The sequence below is a fragment of the Dendrobates tinctorius genome, unplaced genomic scaffold, assembly GCF_039654945.1.
Source record: "Dendrobates tinctorius isolate UK_male_01 unplaced genomic scaffold, ASM3965494v1 ptg000013l, whole genome shotgun sequence".
In the NCBI taxonomy this organism is placed as follows: Eukaryota; Metazoa; Chordata; class Amphibia; order Anura; family Dendrobatidae; genus Dendrobates; species Dendrobates tinctorius.
The window spans coordinates 15,871,226-15,895,019 of record NW_027361681.1 but is presented as its reverse complement, the minus strand read 5'-3'; the positions used below and the strand labels follow the sequence as shown (position 1 = coordinate 15,895,019).

Sequence of the window (23,794 nt, the reverse complement as noted above, 5' to 3'; positions counted from 1 at the left end):
ATACTGTCCCCAATGGGGACAGCGCCAATGTTTGTAAAGCGCTGTGGAATTAAAGACGCTATATAAGTGAGTAAAATAAATAGACTTAGTATGAGCGCCCGCCTCCAGTAGGTGTATATATATCCGAAAATGATGTATGCCAGATAGTATTTGGACCCCTTGCCACATATGCCCAAATCCCGTTTTGCAGGAGGTTGGGATGTAAGTCCTAATGGAGCCAGTGAACAACTGCCTGAACGCAGTGATAAAGCACCCTAAGTGGGGGCGTGCACTGAGGGAGGCTCCTAGCTCTCCTCAGCTAGGTTTCCTACATTAGTTGTACAGGACTACATTAAGACCTTCTTCTACACCTAGTCCACAGGTTGGGTCTGGTATTGCAGCGCACCTTTACATTTTTTGGAAGAAAGCCACCTTGTGTTTGTAGTTCCGGTGCTGTGCTGCAGTGCAGGGTGTCCTCTGGCCCCTAGGATGGATTTGGGGTGTGGGTTATGTTTTTTGGGTAATGATCATGTGACCAGCTGACATCATAACTTACTGATTATAAGGATATTAATGTTTGGATTATATTGGAATAGGATTGCTTTTTGCTAAAATCCTGGAAATCATTCACCAGCTGTATGTCTGCGCTTAGACCCTTGCGGCCATAAATCACTAGGTACAACTGCCGCTCGTGCTGAACATGACCACTGTCTATGCTAGGTCTTTTTGGCTTATACTCAGATGGTATATAGCGGTATACAGTTACTTGGATTTGATGATTACACATCTTTGTGCCACGCAGCTGCATATGTTGGCGACATAGGCTTGGTGTATACATTAGGTGATTGTCCTGACAAATACTGTATACTGTGTATGGGAAAAGGGGCGTTGGTGAGCGGTTTGTACAGACAGTGTGCGGCTCCCTGGTCTGGTGTCTGGCTGCCACACAGGACAGGAGGGCACGTGGGCGCTATTCCAGGTAGGAGCAGGTTGTTTCTCGCCATCAGCGCCATTCTCAGTAGCACTTAGGCTGTAGTGAGGATGCACAGTGTCAGATCCCACTAATATTTAATGATAAGTGCAAAGTCCTGAAATATTCATGGCACACTGTACTTTCAACCGGGTGAAGATTGCATGAGCCCAGGAGAAGTGTGTGTATTGTCTCCTGTAGGGTGAAGTGTGAACACAAATTACATTTTTCTCACTGGGGAGCATAAGATGATAGTCCAGCCTGGTAGCTGGAGATTGTAGGTGCTGCCACCAGTACAGCGGAGATCTGAGTCTCATTGACTATACTGTACTGCCCTCTACAGCCAGGCTGTGGACCTGCAGGATCGCTCATCAAGCCTCACACTATGGACACTACTAGGAACGTGTGGGGGGGGTGCCCATCATAATCCCCCTGCTCTCCACTCACAGTCACGAGTCAGACAAAGGCAAATCTCAGAAGTAACTGTATGTGTGACTGGCTTGGGTGAGGAGGGTAGATGAGCGGAGTGATGGTTTTGAAGAGCAGGGGTGAGGTTGTCAATCTCAGGTAGATGAGGCTTTTCTGGCTTTATGTAACATGGACACTGTACAGTATATGTAAAAAAAAGTCAATGTAGAGTGACAGTTGTGCATCATTTTCATGTTCTCTGGTGGCTGTCAGTGAATGTAATAATGCAGTGCACACTCAACCATTGGGGAAGAATGAGATTTCAGCTGCTGGATGGAAAGGATTACACTTCACTGACAGAAAGCAGACATGTTGGGGCAAAAACACTGACACTGCAAAAGTGGAAAGTCGCACAGCGTAAACCAGCTCCTGCATCTACAGAATAATGGAACGATGGGATCTGACATGTAGGTTTTGAAGGAACATGGGGGTAGTGATCCCTGATATGTAGGTCTGGAGAGAACATGGGGGTAGTGATCTCTGATATGTACATCTGGTGGGAATAAGGAGGTAGTGATCCCTGATATGTAGGTCTGGAGAGAATATGGGGGTAGTGATCCCTGATATGTAGGTCTGGAGAGAATATGGGGGTAGTGATCCCTGATATGTAGGTCTGGAGAGAATATGGGGGTAGTGATCCCTGATATGTAGGTCTGGAGAGAATATGGGGGTAGTGATCCCTGATATGTAGGTCTGGAGGGAACATGGGGGTAGTGATCCCTGATATGTAGGTCTGGAGGGAACATGGGGGTAGTGATCTCTGATATGTACATCTGGTGGGAATAAGGAGGTAGTGATCCCTGATATGTAGGTCTGGAGAGAACATGGGGGTAGTGATCTCTGATATGTAGGTCTGGAGAGAACATGGGGGTAGTGATCTCTGATATGTACATCTGGTGGGAATAAGGAGGTAGTGATCCCTGATATGTACATCTGGTGGGAATAAGGAGGTAGTGATCCCTGATATGTAGGTCTGGAGAGAACATGGGGGTAGTGATCCCTGATATGTAGGTCTGGAGAGAATATGGGGGTAGTGATCCCTGATATGTAGGTCTGGAGGGAACATGGGGGTAGTGATCTCTGATATGTACATCTGGTGGGAATAAGGAGGTAGTGATCCCTGATATGTAGGTCTGGAGAGAATATGGGGGTAGTGATCCCTGATATGTAGGTCTGGAGAGAATATGGGGGTAGTGATCCCTGATATGTAGGTCTGGAGAGAATATGGGGGTAGTGATCCCTGATATGTAGGTCTGGAGGGAACATGGGGGTAGTGATCCCTGATATGTAGGTCTGGAGGGAACATGGGGGTAGTGATCTCTGATATGTACATCTGGTGGGAATAAGGAGGTAGTGATCCCTGATATGTAGGTCTGGAGAGAACATGGGGGTAGTGATCTCTGATATGTAGGTCTGGAGAGAACATGGGGGTAGTGATCTCTGATATGTACATCTGGTGGGAATAAGGAGGTAGTGATCCCTGATATGTACATCTGGTGGGAATAAGGAGGTAGTGATCCCTGATATGTAGGTCTGGAGAGAACATGGGGGTAGTGATCCCTGATATGTAGGTCTGGAGAGAATATGGGGGTAGTGATCCCTGATATGTAGGTCTGGAGAGAATATGGGGGTAGTGATCTCTGATATGTACATCTGGTGGGAATAAGGAGGTAGTGATCCCTGATATGTAGGTCTGGAGAGAATATGGGGGTAGTGATCCCTGATATGTAGGTCTGGAGAGAATATGGGGGTAGTGATCCCTGATATGTAGGTCTGGAGAGAATATGGGGGTAGTGATCCCTGATATGTAGGTCTGGAGAGAATATGGGGGTAGTGATCCCTGATATGTAGGTCTGGAGGGAACATGGGGGTAGTGATCCCTGATATGTAGGTCTGGAGGGAACATGGGGGTAGTGATCTCTGATATGTACATCTGGTGGGAATAAGGAGGTAGTGATCCCTGATATGTAGGTCTGGAGAGAACATGGGGGTAGTGATCTCTGATATGTAGGTCTGGAGAGAACATGGGGGTAGTGATCTCTGATATGTACATCTGGTGGGAATAAGGAGGTAGTGATCCCTGATATGTACATCTGGTGGGAATAAGGAGGTAGTGATCCCTGATATGTAGGTCTGGAGAGAACATGGGGGTAGTGATCCCTGATATGTAGGTCTGGAGAGAATATGGGGGTAGTGATCCCTGATATGTAGGTCTGGAGGGAACATGGGGGTAGTGATCTCTGATATGTACATCTGGTGGGAATAAGGAGGTAGTGATCCCTGATATGTAGGTCTGGAGAGAATATGGGGGTAGTGATCCCTGATATGTAGGTCTGGAGAGAATATGGGGGTAGTGATCCCTGATATGTAGGTCTGGAGAGAATATGGGGGTAGTGATCCCTGATATGTAGGTCTGGAGGGAACATGGGGGTAGTGATCCCTGATATGTAGGTCTGGAGGGAACATGGGGGTAGTGATCTCTGATATGTACATCTGGTGGGAATAAGGAGGTAGTGATCCCTGATATGTAGGTCTGGAGAGAACATGGGGGTAGTGATCTCTGATATGTAGGTCTGGAGAGAACATGGGGGTAGTGATCTCTGATATGTACATCTGGTGGGAATAAGGAGGTAGTGATCCCTGATATGTACATCTGGTGGGAATAAGGAGGTAGTGATCCCTGATATGTAGGTCTGGAGAGAACATGGGGGTAGTGATCCCTGATATGTAGGTCTGGAGAGAATATGGGGGTAGTGATCCCTGATATGTAGGTCTGGAGGGAACATGGGGGTAGTGATCTCTGATATGTACATCTGGTGGGAATAAGGAGGTAGTGATCCCTGATATGTAGGTCTGGAGAGAACATGGGGGTAGTGATCTCTGATATGTACATCTGGTGGGAATAAGGAGGTAGTGATCCCTGATATGTAGGTATGGAGAGAACATGGGGGTAGTGATCCCTGATATGTAGGTCTGGAGAGAACATGGGGGTAGTGATCCCTGATATGTAGGTCTGGAGAGAATATGGGGGTAGTGATCCCTGATATGTAGGTCTGGAGGGAACATGGGGGTAGTGATCCCTGATATGTAGGTCTGGAGAGAACATGGGGGTAGTGATCTCTGATATGTACATCTGGTGGGAATAAGGAGGTAGTGATCCCTGATATGTAGGTATGGAGAGAATATGGGGGTAGTGATCCCTGATATGTAGGTCTGGAGAGAATATGGGGGTAGTGATCCCTGATATGTAGGTCTGGAGAGAATATGGGGGTAGTGATCCCTGATATGTAGGTCTGGAGGGAACATGGGGGTAGTGATCCCTGATATGTAGGTCTGGAGAGAATATGGGGGTAGTGATCCCTGATATGTAGGTCTGGAGGGAACAAGGGGGTAGTGATCCCTGATATGTACATCTGGTGGGAATAAGGAGGTAGTGGTCCCTGACATGTAGGTCTGGAAGGAACATGGGGGTAGTGATCCCTGATATGTAGGTCTGGAGGGAACATGGGGGTAGTGATCTCTGATATGTAGGTCTGGAGAGAATATGGGGGTAGTGATCCCTGATATGTAGGTCTGGAGAGAACATGGGGGTAGTGATCCCTGATATGTAGGTCTGGAGAGAATATGGGGGTAGTGATCCCTGATATGTAGGTCTAGAGGGAACATGGGGGTAGTGATCCCTGATATGTAGGTCTGGAGAGAACATGGGGGTAGTGATCCCTGATATGTAGGTCTGGAGAGAACATGGGGGTAGTGATCCCTGATATGTAGGTCTGGAGAGAACATGGGGGTAGTGATCCCTGATATGTAGGTCTGGAGAGAACATGGGGGTAGTGATCCCTGATATGTAGGTCTGGAGAGAATATGGGGGTAGTGATCCCTGATATGTAGGTCTGGAGGGAACATGGGGGTAGTGATCTCTGATATGTACATCTGGTGGGAATAAGGAGGTAGTGATCCCTGATATGTAGGTCTGGAGAGAACATGGGGGTAGTGATCTCTGATATGTACATCTGGTGGAAATAAGGAGGTAGTGATCCCTGATATGTGGATCTGGAGAGAACATGGGGGTAGTGATCTCTGATATGTACATCTGGTGGGAATAAGGAGGTAGTGATCCCTGATATGTAGGTCTGGAGAGAATATGGGGGTAGTGATCCCTGATATGTAGGTCTGGAGAGAATATGGGGGTAGTTATCCCTGATATGTAGGTCTGGAGGGAACATGGTGGTAGTGATCCCTGATATGTAGGTCTGGAGGGAACATGCGGGTAGTGATCCCTGATATGTGGATCTGGAGGGAACATTGGGGTAGTGATCCCTGATATGTGGATCTGGAGGGAACATTGGGGTAGTGATCTCTGATATGTACATCTGGTGGGAATAAGGAGGTAGTGATCCCTGATATGTAGGTTTGGAGGGAACATGGGGGTAGTGATCCCTGATATGTACATCTGGTGGGAATAAGGAGGTAGTGATCCCTGATATGTAGGTCTGGAGGGAACATGGGGGTAGTGATCTCTGATATGTAGGTCTGGAGGGAACATGGGCGTAGTCGTCCCTGATATGAAGGTCTTGAAGGAACATGGGGGTAGTGATCCCTGATATGTAGGTCTGGAGAGAATATGGGGGTAGTGATCTCTGATATGTACATCTGGTGGGAATAAGGAGGTAGTGGTCCCTGACATGTAGGTCTCGAGGGAACATGGGGGTAGTGATCCCTGATATGTGGATCTGGAGGGAACATGGGGGTAGTGATCTCTGATATGTAGGTCTGGAGGGAACATGGGGGAAGTGATCGCTGATATGTACATCTGGTGGGAATAAGGAGGTAGTGGTCCCCGACATGTAGGTCTGGAGGGAACATGGGGGTAGTGATCTCTAATATGTAGGTCTGGAGGGAACATGGGGGTAGTGGTCCCTGACATGTAGCTCTGGAGGGAATATGGGGGTAGTGATCCCTGATATGTAGATCTGGAGGGAACATGGTGGTAGTGATCCCTGATATGTACATCTGGTGGGAATAAGGAGGTAGTGGTCCCTGACATGTAGGTCTGGAGGGAACATGGGGGTAGTGATCTCTAATATGTAGGTCTGGAGGGAACATGGTGGTAGTGATCCCTGATATGTACATCTGGTGGGAATAAGGAGGTAGTGGTCCCTGACATGTAGCTCTGGAGGGAATATGGGGGTAGTGATCTCTAATATGTAGGTCTGGAGGGAACATGGTGGTAGTGATCCCTGATATGTACATCTGGTGGGAATAAGGAGGTAGTGATCCCTGATATGTACATCTGGTGGGAATAAGGAGGTAGTGGTCCCTGACATGTAGCTCTGGCGGGAATATGGAGGTAGTGATCCCTGATATGTAGATCTGGAGGGAACATAGGTAGAAATCCTTTTCCCTGGGTGTGTCTGGCAGTGTGTGCTATAGATATGATATAGGTTACAGTCACACACAATGTGCATGACGTACAAGAAACACCTGCAAATCATTTTCCCTTCTCTTAATTTATAAACCAAAATTAGAAGTGGATCCAAAACAAAGAAACGAGGTGCAGCTCCTTCCGTCATACTTCTCTCTGCCGTTTCCAGTACTGATTTTTTTTGCCTTACAAACACTGACCATGATGCTGGCGTGTGAGAGTAGTCCTACACTGTATGGGGGCTAAAAGTGCCAGATTTTCCATATTATATCCCTGTCCTGAGCAGACACCTCACATGTACCAAAATAAAGCAAGAAATTACCAGTATGTTCCCGCGATAAGACAAGGGTGTTTTGCTTCACTTTGTACCAGCAATCATTTCAGACTCGCATCAGATCTGTGCATTGAAAATTACTGCAAACCAGAAATCTACAAGTCCCAGAATGGTTGTCAGGAGATGCTGAGAGTTGTAGTATTCTTCGAGATTCTCAGTGAACTGCCAGCACCGATCACAGCGGAGGTGACCTAGTAATGCCATTACATCACTTATTTTACATAATCTCTTTAATAATGGATCTAATCTAAAGACTTTGGTAATTTGGCTCCTAAATATCAGCAAGTAATAGTCTTGGTGACTTGGCAGAGTCTTTTTGGTGGCTGAGCGACATGGCAATGTGATGTGGACAGCTCCATCAATAAGTCGTGTCACATAACAGGCCCCGAGTGTAGGAAATACAGTCTACGTCCTCTGTGCATTTATTGTGGCGTGAACAAGTGACTGGATATTTCTCTGTGGATTTCTGATGTATTACTACAAAAAAAAAAATCTATATAAACATTCGGTTCAAAAAAGGAAAATTAGGTACAGAAAACAAGGGGGCAACCTTTACATGTACAAGAAAAAATGTATTAATCACAGTTTCATTGTTTACTGTACAAGCAGTGAGACTATGGATCCTTTACGAGAAGTGGAACAATGGATTATTTACTGTACCAGAGTTTATACTACAGATTCTTTACTGTACAAGCAGTGAGACTGTGGATTCTTTACTATACGAGAAGTGGAACTATGGATTATTTACTGTATCAGAGTTTATACTACAGATTCTTTACTTACAAGCAGTGATACTGTGGATTCTTTACTATACGAGAAGTGGAACTATGGATTATTTACTGTATCAGAGTTTATACTACAGATTCTTTACTGTACAAGCAGTGAGACTGTGGATTCTTTACTATACGAGAAGTGGTACTATGGATTATTTACTGTATCAGAGTTTATACTACAGATTCTTTACTTACAAGCAGTGAGACTGTGGATTCTTTACTATACGAGAAGTGGTACTATGGATTATTTACTGTATCAGAGTTTATACTACAGATTCTTTACTTACAAGCAGTGATACTGTGGATTCTTTACTATACGAGAAGTGGAACTATGGATTATTTACTGTATCAGAGTTTATACTACAGATTCTTTACTGTACAAGCAGTTAAACTGCTGATTCTTTAATGTTTGAGCAATAAGACTATGGGCAATTTACTGCACTAGCATTTAGACTAAGAATTTTACTGTGCAAGCAATGTAACTATAAATTCCTTATGGTATAAGCAGTGAGACTGCATTTTTTACCATATGCGCATTTAAACTATGGCTTCTTTACTGTACAAGCAGTAAGACTATGGATTATTTACTGTAAAAGCATTTAGACTAAGGAATTTTACTGTGCAAGCAATGAGACTGTAGATTCTTTGCTGTACATGAATCTTTGGTGAAGAGCAAGGAAACTTATATTGAATATAAATACAGAAACTGTACTCTTACTGTACAAGCAGAGACAGAATTTTTTACAGTACGAGCAGAGAGACTATGGATTCTTTACTTTATGAGCAGCAAGACAGTGGAACTCTCTGCCACATGTTGTTTGAGGCAGGATTCTTTTCTTGACATATATAATATTTACAGGTTATGGGTACTAGACGCTGCAAAGTGACCATGACGTATGGACCTAGTCTGATTGTGATATTGTGAGTCGGAAAGTAAACTTTCCGGTAACTGCATCATTGGGATTTTGCTTCCTCTCACAGATTATAAGCTGCGCTCTGTAGACAAGTGTCTTCTTTCAAATGTAAAACTATTGAACTATAACTTGTAGAGAAGATTTGATCCGTTTGGGTGTTAGGGTTACAGACGGACATTGTGTCACTTCCCCTTAAAGGATAATATCCGCACTGTATCCAATGTCACACACAGCGCCCCTCCTGCTCCAAGCTGCCAACCTGCCCCCTCCTCCCAGAGTCTCCATCACTACAAATGGGGGTCTGCAAATTGAGATTCTGATTTGGCTTTAATACCAAGTCATATTAGGCCTGGATCACACTTCCGTTTTTTCAAATCCGTCAAAATCCGTCGGTTTCCGTCAAAAAACAGATCTGCCATTTTTTTGGAGGATCCGTTTTTTGTCCCATAGACTTCCATTAGCGGTTACCGCGGATCCGTCAAAAAACGGATCCGTTTGCGGCAAAAAACTGAAACGGATCCGTTTGGCGGACACAAAAAACGGATGTGTGAAACAGGCCTTACAAGACTCGTTAAAGAGTTGATTGTGACTTGTAGGATCGCTACTACCAACAGGTGGCGCTATAGAGTTAAAGTCCTCTTTCTCTCTGAAGAGGCAATTTGCATATTAAAATTCCCAGAGGAGCATTGCAAGGCGAATAAGCCTCCTTACCTTGACAAGCCAGAGGTGGTATGTCACTCTCTACAAGGAGAAACCTTACCCCTATATGACGTATAGTTGTGTTACATAATCATCAATTATCACATCTGAAACTTGTATAGCAGAGGTGCTAAGGTGTGATCATGAATATATATTCTCCCCCTGCCACAGTTACAGAAGTATTTGCATCACTTTTTGCTTTATATCCCCCTCCACTGTTTGTTTCCTCTGAAATCATCATTTTAGGTCTGTGCCTGGTCCGATGCAATAATCTGAATTCTGCCATTGATGATGGCTGCAGTGCAGGAGTCGGGCAGCAGATGGCGCTATGACATCACATTTCTCCTGCTGTCATTTGGCTTCTGCTGTTAATTACCATGGAATATGGAATAAGGAGTGGGGTCCTTCCCTCCAAGGCTCCAGCAGCTGCCGGGCTCCTGCCAGAGGGGCTCTACCTGTATAAGCACTGTCACAGGGCACCACTTACAATATATTATGTTAATGGCTTTCATACCTGAGCTTCTGTCAGGATCTGCAGCCTGCTCAGAAATGCCTAATGTATTCCCTGAAGGGACCTGCAGAGTGCACTTCACATCCATCCCTGTCACCGGTAACCCCTTCCTAGCCACAGCCAAATCTGCGGCCTCTTCAGGAGGTCTAGAAACAGAGGAGAACAATGCAGAATTAGCAAAACAGCTAATTACATACAGACCCTAAGGAGCACATCCCCCCCCCCCTCTCTCTCTCTCTTGCACACAGACCCTCAAACATCAGGATAACCCACCACATAGGATTACACAGAGACCCTCCTACATCAGGATCACTCCCCATATAGAGCTCTGGCAAAAATTAAGAGAGCACTGCAAAATGTTCAGTTTGTCTGATTTTTCTCTTTATAGGAATATTTTTGAGTAAAATGTAAATTGCTCTTTTATTCTATAAACTACTGACAACATGTCTCCGAATTTCCAATCACTAAATTTTGTATTTAATTTTCAGAAAATGAGAAATGGTCAAAATAACAAAAAATGCAGTGCTTGCAGCCCTCAAATAATGCTAAGAAAACAAGTTTATAGTCATTTAGAAACAACAATACTAATGTTTTACCTCAGGAAGAGTTCAGAAATCAATATTTTGTGGAATAACCATGATTCTAATCACAGCTTTCATGTGTCTTGGCATGCTTTCCACCAGTCTTTCACACAGCTTTTGGGTGACTCGGGGTACAAAAATGTAGGCAGTTCTTCTTTGATGGCTGTGACTATCCATCTTCCTCTTGATTACATTCCAGAGGTTTTCAATGGGGCTCAGGTCTGGAGATTGACCTAGCTGTGTGGCATGGTGCATTGTCCTGCTAGAAAAACCAGTCCTAGCCTGGCTCTCCTTTGCTTCTCATTGACGAAAGGCTTTTTTCTAGCTTTCCATGACTTGAGCCCTGCCTCTAGGAGCCTGTTACGAACTGTTCTTGCCACGCACTTCACCCCAGCTGCCACTTGCCATTCCTTTTGTAGGTCACTTGATGTCATCCTGTGGTTGTGACTGACATTCGAATAAGATGACGGTCATCTCGGTGAGTGGAGAGTCATTTTTGCCCTCTGCCGGTCTGTAGCTTTGTTGTCACCAGTGTCTGCTGCTTGACCTTGTTGTAATGGAGTGCTGTCTTAGAAATTTTAAGGATGGAGGCAACATGACGCTCACTGTATCCCTCTGCTAGTAAAGCCAGAAGTGACCCCTTCTTTTCCTCACTCAAGACTTTTCTATTCAACTCCTTTGGCATGGTGAAAAGTTATTTTTTTCATTCCTACTGCTTTCGGGATATTACTAGCACTTGTTTTGCCATCCAGCATGTCCTATTGCAGGAGGATTGTGAACACCACAGCAGGGTTTTTTATACTTTCCTTTGTTAAATAAGATTTGGTTCAGGTGATCACCTAATCAGAAGCACATTAAGTAGAATGAGGTGTCCTCTGGTTGGAATTCAACTGACCCTGGAATGGAATGGCTGTCAGACATATAGAGAAGCTGATTATTATAAAACTGTGCAGTGGTCTCTTAATTTTGTCACAGCTGTACAATTACACACACTCTCAAACATCAGCATTTCCTCCATATACAGTTATACAGACCCTTAAATATCAGGCTCGCCCCAGAATATAATTACACACAGACCATAAATAACGGGATCATCCCATATATAATTACACAGCCCCATCTCTCCACACAGATGTACTACATGCAGACCCTCATATGTGATGATCACCTCCCCCTCCTCCATATTCTAGAATTAACCACTCATGCCCCGGCAGACCTGGGACATGACTGTGACCAGACCCCTGTAGCACTTTGTCAGGAACTCTGGCGAGCCTAATAATTGGGGCCGGGGATGGCAGTGTCCCCCTCCACTGATGCCCCTGTGGGGGCTGCTCTATAAATATGTCTGCATGAAGTCACGTGATTCCTTCAATTAGCACCTACTTCTGCACTTGGCTCTGCTCCTGTCCTGTGAGCCCAGCTGACGAGGAGAGGAGGGGACATCATCTGACATCAGCCTGCGTCTCCTTCCAGGCTGCAGCCCCTCCTCCAGCACTAATCCTGGCAGCGCTGCTCCGATCAGTAAGTTGCGCGTCCATCGCTCGCTGGGATCTGGAGCGGCAGGGAAGGCGCTGACCAGAACCTCCCGGATTGTCCGCCGGTGTGCACTGTGCCCAGCAGCTGCCGGAGCCAGGCTTTCCCCGGACTGACGATGTGTAGGAAGCGTCTGTGTGAGGCGGACTCCGGGGAGGCTCCGATGTCCCCCGCCAGCTCCCTGCAGCGTGCCGCGGCCGGCCGGCTCCCCACAGTATGAAGGGCTGCGGCAGGACGGAAGCTTCGCAGAGATGTCGGTGCCTTTACTCAAAATTGGGGTTGTCCTGAGCACCATGGCGATGATCACCAACTGGATGTCACAGACGCTGCCATCACTGGTGGGCTTAAACACCACCAAGCTGACGGCGGCCAACGCGGGCACCCTGGACAGGAGCACGGGGGTAAGCGCCCGACCACCCTGCAGCCCCGGGAGACGTTAGCTATGGGGGTCTTTCTGCTTGTGCCCCTCAGTGGAGAGTGGCGAGTCCTGGGGTGGGGGCGCTCTTCTCACAATCCGAAGCATGAAGGCTGATTGTAGAGCTGTCACCATAGTATCGGCCAGGGGGACAAGAGAATGAGGGACACGGGAGGGCCAGGGGGACAAGAGAATGAGGGACACGGGAGGGCCAGGGGGACAAGAGAATGAGGGACACGGGAGGGCCAGGGGGACAAGAGAATGAGGGACACGGGAGGGCCAGGGGGACAAGAGAATGAGGGACACGGGAGGGCCAGGGGGACAAGAGAATGAGGGACACGGGAGGGCCAGGGGGACAAGAGAATGAGGGACACGGGAGGGCCAGGGGGACAAGAGAATGAGGGACACGGGAGGGCCAGGGGGACAAGAGAATGAGGGACACGGGAGGGCCAGGGGGACAAGAGAATGAGGGACACGGGAGGACCAGGGGGACAAGAGAATGAGGGACACGGGAGGGCCAGGGGGACAAGAGAATGAGGGACACGGGAGGACCAGGGGGACAAGAGAATGAGGGACACGGGAGGGCCAGGGGGACAAGAGAATGAGGGACACGGGAGGACCAGGGGGACAAGAGAATGAGGGACACGGGAGGGCCAGGGGGACAAGAGAATGAGGGACACGGGAGGACCAGGGGGACAAGAGAATGAGGGACACGGGAGGGCCAGGGGGACAAGAGAATGAGGGACACGGGAGGGCCAGGGGGACAAGAGAATGAGGGACACGGGAGGACCAGGGGGACAAGAGAATGAGGGACACGGGAGGGCCAGGGGGACAAGAGAATGAGGGACACGGGAGGGCCAGGGGGACAAGAGAATGAGGGACACGGGAGGACCAGGGGGACAAGAGAATGAGGGACACGGGAGGACCAGGGGGACAAGAGAATGAGGGACACGGGAGGGCCAGGGGGACAAGAGAATGAGGGACACGGGAGGACCAGGGGGACAAGAGAATGAGGGACACGGGAGGGCCAGGGGGACAAGAGAATGAGGGACACGGGAGGGCCAGGGGGACAAGAGAATGAGGGACACGGGAGGGCCAGGGGGACAAGAGAATGAGGGACACGGGAGGACCAGGGGGACAAGAGAATGAGGGACACGGGAGGGCCAGGGGGACAAGAGAATGAGGGACACGGGAGGGCCAGGGGGACAAGAGAATGAGGGACACGGGAGGGCCAGGGGGACAAGAGAATGAGGGACACGGGAGGACCAGGGGGACAAGAGAATGAGGGACACGGGAGGGCCAGGGGGACAAGAGAATGAGGGACACGGGAGGACCAGGGGGACAAGAGAATGAGGGACACGGGAGGGCCAGGGGGACAAGAGAATGAGGGACACGGGAGGACCAGGGGGACAAGAGAATGAGGGACACGGGAGGGCCAGGGGGACAAGAGAATGAGGGACACGGGAGGACCAGGGGGACAAGAGAATGAGGGACACGGGAGGGCCAGGGGGACAAGAGAATGAGGGACACGGGAGGGCCAGGGGGACAAGAGAATGAGGGACACGGGAGGACCAGGGGGACAAGAGAATGAGGGACACGGGAGGGCCAGGGGGACAAGAGAATGAGGGACACGGGAGGGCCAGGGGGACAAGAGAATGAGGGACACGGGAGGACCAGGGGGACAAGAGAATGAGGGACACGGGAGGACCAGGGGGACAAGAGAATGAGGGACACGGGAGGGCCAGGGGGACAAGAGAATGAGGGACACGGGAGGACCAGGGGGACAAGAGAATGAGGGACACGGGAGGACCAGGGGGACAAGAGAATGAGGGACACGGGAGGGCCAGGGGGACAAGAGAATGAGGGACACGGGAGGGCCAGGGGGACAAGAGAATGAGGGACACGGGAGGGCCAGGGGGACAAGAGAATGAGGGACACGGGAGGACCAGGGGGACAAGAGAATGAGGGACACGGGAGGGCCAGGGGGACAAGAGAATGAGGGACACGGGAGGGCCAGGGGGACAAGAGAATGAGGGACACGGGAGGGCCAGGGGGACAAGAGAATGAGGGACACGGGAGGGCCAGGGGGACAAGAGAATGAGGGACACGGGAGGGCCAGGGGGACAAGAGAATGAGGGACACGGGAGGGCCAGGGGGACAAGAGAATGAGGGACACGGGAGGACCAGGGGGACAAGAGAATGAGGGACACGGGAGGACCAGGGGGACAAGAGAATGAGGGACACGGGAGGACCAGGGGGACAAGAGAATGAGGGACACGGGAGGACCAGGGGGACAAGAGAATGAGGGACACGGGAGGACCAGGGGGACAAGAGAATGAGGGACACGGGAGGGCCAGGGGAACGAGGGACACGGGAGGGCCAGGGGGACAAGAGAATGAGGGACACGGGAGGGCCAGGGGGACAAGAGAATGAGAGACACGGGAGGGCCAGGGGGACAAGAGAATGAGGGACACGGGAGGGCCAGGGGGACAAGAGAATGAGGGACACGGGAGGGCCAGGGGGACAAGAGAATGAGGGACACGGGAGGGCCAGGGGGACAAGAGAATGAGGGACACGGGAGGGCCAGGGGGACAAGAGAATGAGGGACACGGGAGGGCCAGGGGGACAAGAGAATGAGGGACACGGGAGGACCAGGGGGACAAGAGAATGAGGGACACGGGAGGACCAGGGGGACAAGAGAATGAGGGACATGGGAGGACCAGGGGGACAAGAGAATGAGGGACACGGGAGGGCCAGGGGAACGAGGGACACGGGAGGGCCAGGGGAACGAGGGACACGGGAGGGCCAGGGGGACAAGAGAATGAGGGACACGGGAGGGCCAGGGGGACAAGAGAATGAGGGACACGGGAGGGCCAGGGGGACAAGAGAATGAGGGACACGGGAGGGCCAGGGGGACAAGAGAATGAGGGACACGGGAGGGCCAGGGGGACAAGAGAATGAGGGACACGGGAGGGCCAGGGGGACAAGAGAATGAGGGACACGGGAGGGCCAGGGGGACAAGAGAATGAGGGACACGGGAGGGCCAGGGGGACAAGAGAATGAGGGACACGGGAGGGCCAGGGGGACAAGAGAATGAGGGACACGGGAGGGCCAGGGGGACAAGAGAATGAGGGACACGGGAGGGCCAGGGGGACAAGAGAATGAGGGACAAGGGAATGAGGGACACAGGAGGGCCAGGGGGACAAGGGAATGAGGGACACAGGAGGGCCAGGGGGGCAAGGGAATGAGGGACACAGGAGGGCCAGGGGGGCAAGGGAATGAGGGACACAGGAGGGCCAGGGGGGCAAGGGAATGAGGGACACGGGAGGACCAGGGGGACAAGAGAATGAGGGACACGGGAGGGCCAGGGGAACGAGGGACACGGGAGGGCCAGGGGGACAAGAGAATGAGGGACACGGGAGGGCCAGGGGGACAAGAGAATGAGGGACACGGGAGGGCCAGGGGGACAAGAGAATGAGGGACACGGGAGGACCAGGGGGACAAGAGAATGAGGGACACGGGAGGACCAGGGGGACAAGAGAATGAGGGACATGGGAGGACCAGGGGGACAAGAGAATGAGGGACACGGGAGGGCCAGGGGAACGAGGGACACGGGAGGGCCAGGGGAACGAGGGACACGGGAGGGCCAGGGGGACAAGAGAATGAGGGACACGGGAGGGCCAGGGGGACAAGAGAATGAGGGACACGGGAGGGCCAGGGGGACAAGAGAATGAGGGACACGGGAGGGCCAGGGGGACAAGAGAATGAGGGACACGGGAGGGCCAGGGGGACAAGAGAATGAGGGACACGGGAGGGCCAGGGGGACAAGAGAATGAGGGACACGGGAGGGCCAGGGGGACAAGAGAATGAGGGACACGGGAGGGCCAGGGGGACAAGAGAATGAGGGACACGGGAGGGCCAGGGGGACAAGAGAATGAGGGACACGGGAGGACCAGGGGGACAAGAGAATGAGGGACACGGGAGGACCAGGGGGACAAGAGAATGAGGGACATGGGAGGACCAGGGGGACAAGAGAATGAGGGACACGGGAGGGCCAGGGGAACGAGGGACACGGGAGGGCCAGGGGAACGAGGGACACGGGAGGGCCAGGGGGACAAGAGAATGAGGGACACGGGAGGGCCAGGGGGACAAGAGAATGAGGGACACGGGAGGGCCAGGGGGACAAGAGAATGAGGGACACGGGAGGGCCAGGGGGACAAGAGAATGAGGGACACGGGAGGGCCAGGGGGACAAGAGAATGAGGGACACGGGAGGGCCAGGGGGACAAGAGAATGAGGGACACGGGAGGGCCAGGGGGACAAGAGAATGAGGGACACGGGAGGGCCAGGGGGACAAGAGAATGAGGGACACGGGAGGGCCAGGGGGACAAGAGAATGAGGGACACGGGAGGGCCAGGGGGACAAGAGAATGAGGGACACGGGAGGGCCAGGGGGACAAGAGAATGAGGGACAAGGGAATGAGGGACACAGGAGGGCCAGGGGGACAAGGGAATGAGGGACACAGGAGGGCCAGGGGGGCAAGGGAATGAGGGACACAGGAGGGCCAGGGGGGCAAGGGAATGAGGGACACAGGAGGGCCAGGGGGGCAAGGGAATGAGGGACACAGGAGGGCCAGGGGGGCAAGGGAATGAGGGACACAGGGGGGCAAGGGAATGAGGGACACAGGAGGGCCAGGGGGACAAGGGAAAGAGGGACACAGGAGGGCCAGGGGGACAAGAGAAAGAGGGACACAGGAGGGCCAGGGGGACAAGAGAAAGAGGGACACAGGAGGGCAAGAGAACAGGGGACACAGGAGGGCCAGGGGGGCAAGAGAACAGGGGACACAGGAGGGCAAGGGGGACAAGAGGACAGGGGACACAGGAGGGACAAGGGACAAGAGATGGAGCACACGGAGGGGAAGGGGGACAAGAGAACAAGGGACACAGTAGGGCCAGGGAGACCAAAACATTGAACACCGGTGGGCCAGGGGGAAAAAGAGAACAGGGGACACCGGGGGACAAGAGACTGGAGGGAAGGGCCGGGGGCAAGAGACTGGGAAGACGCTCAGGAGGGGCTGGGGGACAAGAGGGGACACACAGGAGAGGCTGGGGGAAAAGATGTGGGGGAGACCCAGAAGGTCCTGAGGGACAAGAGGAGAGGAAGACACAGGAGTGGCCGGAGGACAAGCAATTGTGGGGACACGAGGGGCTGGGGAAAAGAGAGGAGGAGACAGGGGAAACACAGGGGGACAAAAGAATGGGGGGGATGCACATGAGGGGCTGGGGAAGACCTAGGTAGGACCGGTGGACAAGAGACGAGGGAGGCACAGAAGGGGCTGGGGGAAGAGAGGGGGAGACACAGGAGAGGACAAGAGACTGGAGGGCGGGCGACAAGAGATGGGAGAAACACAAAATGGGCCGGGGATAAGAGCAGGGGGAGACAGGAGGTGCCAGAGGACAAGAGAAGGAGGAGACACAGGATGGGCCGAGGATAAGAGCAGGGGGAGACAGGAGGTGCCAGAGGACAAGAGAAGGAGGAAACACAGGATGGGCCGAGGTTAAGAGACGGGAGACACAGGAGGGTTCGGGGGACGAGAAGGGGATACAAAGGAGAGGACAAGAGATGGGGGAGACACAAAATGGGTCGGGGATTAGAGCAGGGGGAGACAGGAGGTGCCAGGGGACACGTGAAGGAGGAGACACAGGTGTGGCTAGGGACAAGAGAAGGGGAGACACAGGAGTGTCTGGGGGGGATGAGGGAGACACAGGATGGGCCAGAGTCCCTGCCCTTACCATAGATAAGGGGAGATATAGATCACAGCTACTGGCAGGGTCCTACTGTCACAGGTCACAGATCTCTGCTCTCCTGCACATGACATCTTCCCGTGCAGACTGTCAGGATCCATCCAGGATGACACAGATGGAGCAGACCCTGTGCCCATCACACATGATCAGTGCGCCGCCCGCTGTGCCCACTCTGGGCCTTACAATACTTTATATGCATTCTGGCAGATGGTGTTACATTATTATCATTGTTGCGATCTTTATATAACAGGATATTGTTCTGTGTGTTCCCTTTATTAGAGGTGCAGGTTCTACTCTCAGCATAGTATATGTACAGAGGGCACAATATACAGGGACGGCTCTGATACATCCGCCCGCCCAATCTTGCATTAGTAAGTGGTGACATGAAGCAACCTGGCCAGTATGCAGAATATATGGTGGAGCTGGAAATCTGTTCTGGATATTGGGGGATGATTTGGGTTTCCTTCCAGCGAGGTTTCTACCCCCCGAGCCCCAGGAGGCTGCTGATTTTCCGATGCTGGTAGTGTTTTGCCTGGTTGGCCGGAGCCCTTTCCTGATTTCTAAATGGTGATGACAGGAGGAGAACATATCTCACATTAAAGGGTATCGCTATTCTGACTGCTGAGCAGAGAGCTGACAATTGGCCATACCTGCTAGTCACAGTGAATACAATGGTATATAGAATATACACCGCAGTCTAATCTTGCGGACGCAGCGTCACTCTGGAATCGGCCACAGAAAGATATGTCAGGCATCCATTAAATATCATTGACCTGAATTCCTTTCCTCGCACCTTCTCCTCTTCTAGGGGTGATATATATATATACATTTTTTTTTTGACATGTCCTCCATTCCTAGGTGTTGCCAACCAACCCAGAAGAAAGCTGGCAGGTCTACAGCTCTGCCCAGGACAGCGAGGGGCGATGTATATGCACAGTGGTGGCTCCACAACAGACCATGTGTTCACGAGATGCCAGGACAAAGCAGCTGAGGCAGCTATTAGAAAAGGTAAGAGGCCGTCCGTCACCCCCCCGATTCTGAGTGCACCCCTCCACAACTCCCCGGCTGAGCTATGCCCCTGGGGCAGTAAAGTGTTCCCGTCCTGCGGCTTTTCGCCAGTTATATAAAAGCCCAGATTTCTAATAAAGGCGTGGACGGCCCTCTAAGTATTAAAGTGTGTACTACAACTCTCACTGTCCTCTATAGGAGAGACAGGACATGGCACGACGACTCCTGCCAACATGGCGGCCAATTCAGGTGATGTCAGCACTGACCGCTCACATCGGAGGTCGGCAGGCCAGTCCGTGTCTGTTATACAGGGATCTGATGGGCAGTATTATGGGATGGGGGCTGTTTGGGAGATCTGCTGGCGCTATACACTACTAATGTTGTGCTGTGCACTGCTGTCTGTAGGTGCAGAATATGTCGCAGTCCATAGAAGTGCTGGACAGGAGAACTCAGCGGGACCTGCAGTATGTAGAACGGATGGAGAATCAGATGAAAGGCCTGGAGTCCAAATTTAAACAAGTGGAGGAGTCTCACAGACAGCACCAGGCCAGGCAGTTCAAGGTGGGTTCTCTCCCGCAGCCATTTACTGACTGCAGTGCACTACAAGTCCCAGCATAACCATGAGGCTTGTTGTCCTACAAGATTACACAAAACCTATGTAATGGAGACTCTTGACGTTTATCTTATAGAAATACTATCCAATAGCCGGTAAACACCTAATTCCTCATAGTCAGATAGCAGATGTTTCCATCCATTAGACAGGAACCATCTGAGCTCTCGCCTCTCCCCATCAGACGTTTCCTTTCTCCCCTGCTTATACGGAGGAAGATTAGCTTATAATATGCAGGAAACGTCCAGATGTTCCACTATCAGCCGGAAAATGAGTGATCGGAATAAAATACTGGTCAGGGGTTTCCTCTGTGTAGGGCAGAATATTAGATCCCCCTGAGATTTCTCCTCCTAATGGGGCAGAAATCCCCGCCCCTGTGCTAGTCACCCGTATAGACGATTCTGAGCCTGCGGTCCTTTATCTCGAGGCCGGGACGACATCCACATTATCTGTTATTACAAGGACAGATGGCAGTGAGCAGGACAGACTGACCTATATCCGCACTACCGCTCATCTCTTTATCACTCCATAATGAATGAATGGATTTCCCGACCAACTGTCCCTAAACAAGCAAGTGTCGATAGAGGACACCTCCTAAACGATGGCATCAGCACACACAAATAAGAGGGATCACAGCCCGAAACATCTAAAGCCAAAATCATCAACCTTGTAAGACCCCAAACCCCGTCCGTGATAATGGGGAGACCGCACACAAACATGTAGAGAATCAGTAGCCACCAGATAAAAACTGGCCGATACATCTGTAAGCTCCAAGCCGGTAGCAAACACAAGATCCCAACCGATTCATGCCAGAGGCAGCAGACAGGAAAGCGGTGGTAGAAAGAGTTCAGCTGTGAGCGTGTCTGCAGGGTACACACAGAATCACAGTTCAGGCACTTGGTGAATTCTGCAGCTTCAGAGCTGAAATCTCTCAGCATTCCTTACTTGTTCTGTGTCTACACAGAGGGCACACTGGTGAAGGGAACTCTAGGAAGTGTCATCTTCTCAACCGGCTAAGTACAGGAAAAGCAAACTGTCCCTCGAATAGCAGGAGCCCAACTCAACTGCTCAGTCGTCTGGCCATAAGCTTGATGACTGTTTCCAAATGACAGTAGTTTGCAGCTCTGGAGTATAATACTTCTGTTGTACTGATCCTAAGTACGTGACGACTCCGCCATTAGAATAGTAAGTACTTCTCTGAAGTATATATAATACAGGATGTAACTCAGGATCAGTAATGTATGTACACAGTGACTGCACCAGCAGAATAGTGAGTGCAGCTCTGGAGTATAATACAGGATGTAACTCAGGATCAGTACAGGATCAGTAATGTAATGTATGTACACAGTGACTGCACCAGCAGAATAGTGAGTGCAGCTCTGGAGTATAATACAGGATGTAACTCATGATCAGTACAGGATCAGTAATGTATGTACACAGTGACTGCACCAGCAGAATAGTGAGTGCAGCTCTGGGGTATAATACATTACTGATCCTGAGTTACATCCTGTATGTACACAGTGACTGCACCAGCAGAATAGTGAGTGCAGCTCTGGGGTATAATACAGGATGTAACTCAGGATCAGTAATGTATGTACACAGTGACTGCACCAGCAGAATAGTGAGTGCAGCTCTGGGGTATAATACAGGATGTAACTCAGGATCAGTAATGTATGTACACAGTGACTGCACCAGCAGAATAGTGAGTGCAGCTCTGGGGTATAATACAGGATGTAACTCAGGATCAGTAATGTAATGTATGTACACAGTGACTGCACCAGCAGAATAGTGAGTGCAGCTCTGGAGTATAATAAAGGATGTAACTCAAGATCAGTAATGTATGTACACAGTGACTGCACCAGCAGAATAGTGAGTGCAGCTCTGGGGTATAAAACAGGATGTAACTCAGGATCAGTACAGGATCAGTAATGTAATGTATGTACACAGTGACTGCACCAGCAGAATAGTGAATTCAGCTCTGTAGTATAATAAAGGATGTAACTCAGGATCAGTAATGTATGTACACAGTGACTGCACCAGCAGAATAGTGAGTACAGCTCTGGGGTATAATACAGGATGTAACTCAGGAGTAGTACAGGATCAGTAATGTATGTATGTACACAGTGACTGCACCAGCAGAATAGTGAGTGCAGCTCTGGAGTGTAATACAGGATGTAACTCCGGATCAGTACAGGATCAGTAATGTAGGTCACAAGTGGTCCAATTACATTTAGCATAGACATTGAGGAATACAGATTAACCTTGTAGTTTCTCTTGAACTTGGATTATTTAGTGACAAGGTAGAAAGACATGTAAAATTATTGGGTCAAGTAGTAGCCAACATCAGGCTAGATGGGTAGCTTCTTGTTCCTTACCAATTAGACTGAAAGAAAACGATATACTGTATATTGACCCTTCAGCATTGACTCCATTCACATGACAAATATATTTGGATAGTGAGGTGTCTCAGCCGCACATAATGAGACTGGAGAGACCAATTCTTCAGCAGAAATGAGGTGTGACGAGCTGTGACACTTGTTAATTAGAGGGAATTCATGTAAGCGTAGCTGGCGTGACTAAATAAACCCGCTGTTATGGCAATTTCTTTCGCTTGTGGTCAGATAGGATGGAAAGGATTTTTGAAATGATATGCCAGCAGTCAGTGCCAAGTAGATGGGGCTGCCCCTGTATATATTGGGGTGTTTTATAAGAAGACTCACAATCCTGCTGCAACTTCACCAGTCAGCAATAGAATATATGTGTATAATGCACCGTATGATGCCGACCTGTCACCTACCAGCGTGATTGCAGGTTGTGATTGGTCTCAGGTGGCGGCTCGTACATGGCGCAGCACAATGACCATTTTAATCCCTTAAATAAAGACGTGTCTGGTGCAGCGGGTTGTGTGCCAGTGGCTGAGGCGCTCACACAGTAAGCTGCCGGTTATAAAGCCCTCGCAGCTAGTTTTTCTGTTAGTGGTTGGCTCGTGCCCACCTGGCACTGTTCCCTCAATGCATTCTCTATAATGGACGTAGCCAAGCATTGCCTGTTCTATACTCAGTCTCACCACTAGGAGAAATGGACAAATCGTAAATTACCTTAAGCACCATAATTGATTTCCGTACATTGTCTCAGATGTTTGTTTAGAGAGTCCCCCTTCCTTTAAGTAATGGGTGCTGGTCTCAGCTGGTGGAACAGTGGGGTTCGATGCCAATTAGAAGAGCTGCAGTTGGCAGAACAGGCAGGAAAGTTTAACCACAAACTAGGGTCAAGTCAGGAGGATTCAGAGACGTCACGGGCACCGCTGTTCTCACTTCCTGCTATTTTAATTTCTCCAACTGGGAGAGCAGCGGCGCCTAAAGAACAATTCTGTTATGTAGAGGGGCGACGGCAGAACAGCTCGTCATGACTCGGGGAAACCTCAGACTTCTATCATACCACATATGGTATGAATCCCCTCTACATTCCTGAACTAAACGTGGGACCCAATTAAATGGGTGAAGCTTCTCGTAGGAAACTTAAAGAATCACTAAACCTTTTAGATAATTGTCCTCCAAGCATTGCAAAGTTCTGAATTTTGTTAATGTAGAGTACACTCCATTACCGTATTTTGCTTTCTCTTCTCCCAAACACCTTGCTGAAAGTGCCCTTCTAACTTCCCAGTTTATGCTACTTTTAGAAGCACCTTTGAACTGCTGCTCTACCAAGAATCTGTGCAGAGGGGGGTGGGAGCAGAGAGGCCCACACAGAAAAGCGTTTACAATTACTATT

General features: G+C 50.2%; 1 protein-coding gene and 1 long non-coding RNA gene across 7 annotated transcripts in view; one reads left to right on the top strand and one right to left on the bottom strand.

The window, feature by feature from the left end:
- LOC141069892 (uncharacterized) overlaps positions 1-11,958 on the bottom strand; it is a 96,670-nt gene extending 84,712 nt beyond the window's left edge. Inside the window, exons 1-3 of one of the 3 annotated variants that reach the window (XR_012226642.1) lie at positions 11,871-11,958; positions 10,077-10,219; positions 7,389-7,653 (exon numbers count right to left, since the gene is read on the bottom strand). This is a non-coding gene — a long non-coding RNA (uncharacterized lncRNA). Of the gene's footprint in view, positions 1-7,388; positions 7,654-10,076; positions 10,220-11,822 lie in introns of those variants that run through there. The other 2 variants (XR_012226643.1, XR_012226644.1) reach the window with 2 other exon arrangements.
- OLFM1 (olfactomedin 1) overlaps positions 1-23,794 on the top strand; it is a 65,527-nt gene that overhangs the window by 26,612 nt on the left and 15,121 nt on the right. For 2 of the 4 annotated variants that reach the window (XM_073559464.1, XM_073559463.1), the window contains 2 exons: positions 19,264-19,413; positions 19,819-19,974. In XM_073559464.1, the coding sequence (XP_073415565.1) occupies positions 19,264-19,413; positions 19,819-19,974 (306 nt within the window). The other 2 variants (XM_073559465.1, XM_073559462.1) reach the window with 2 other exon arrangements.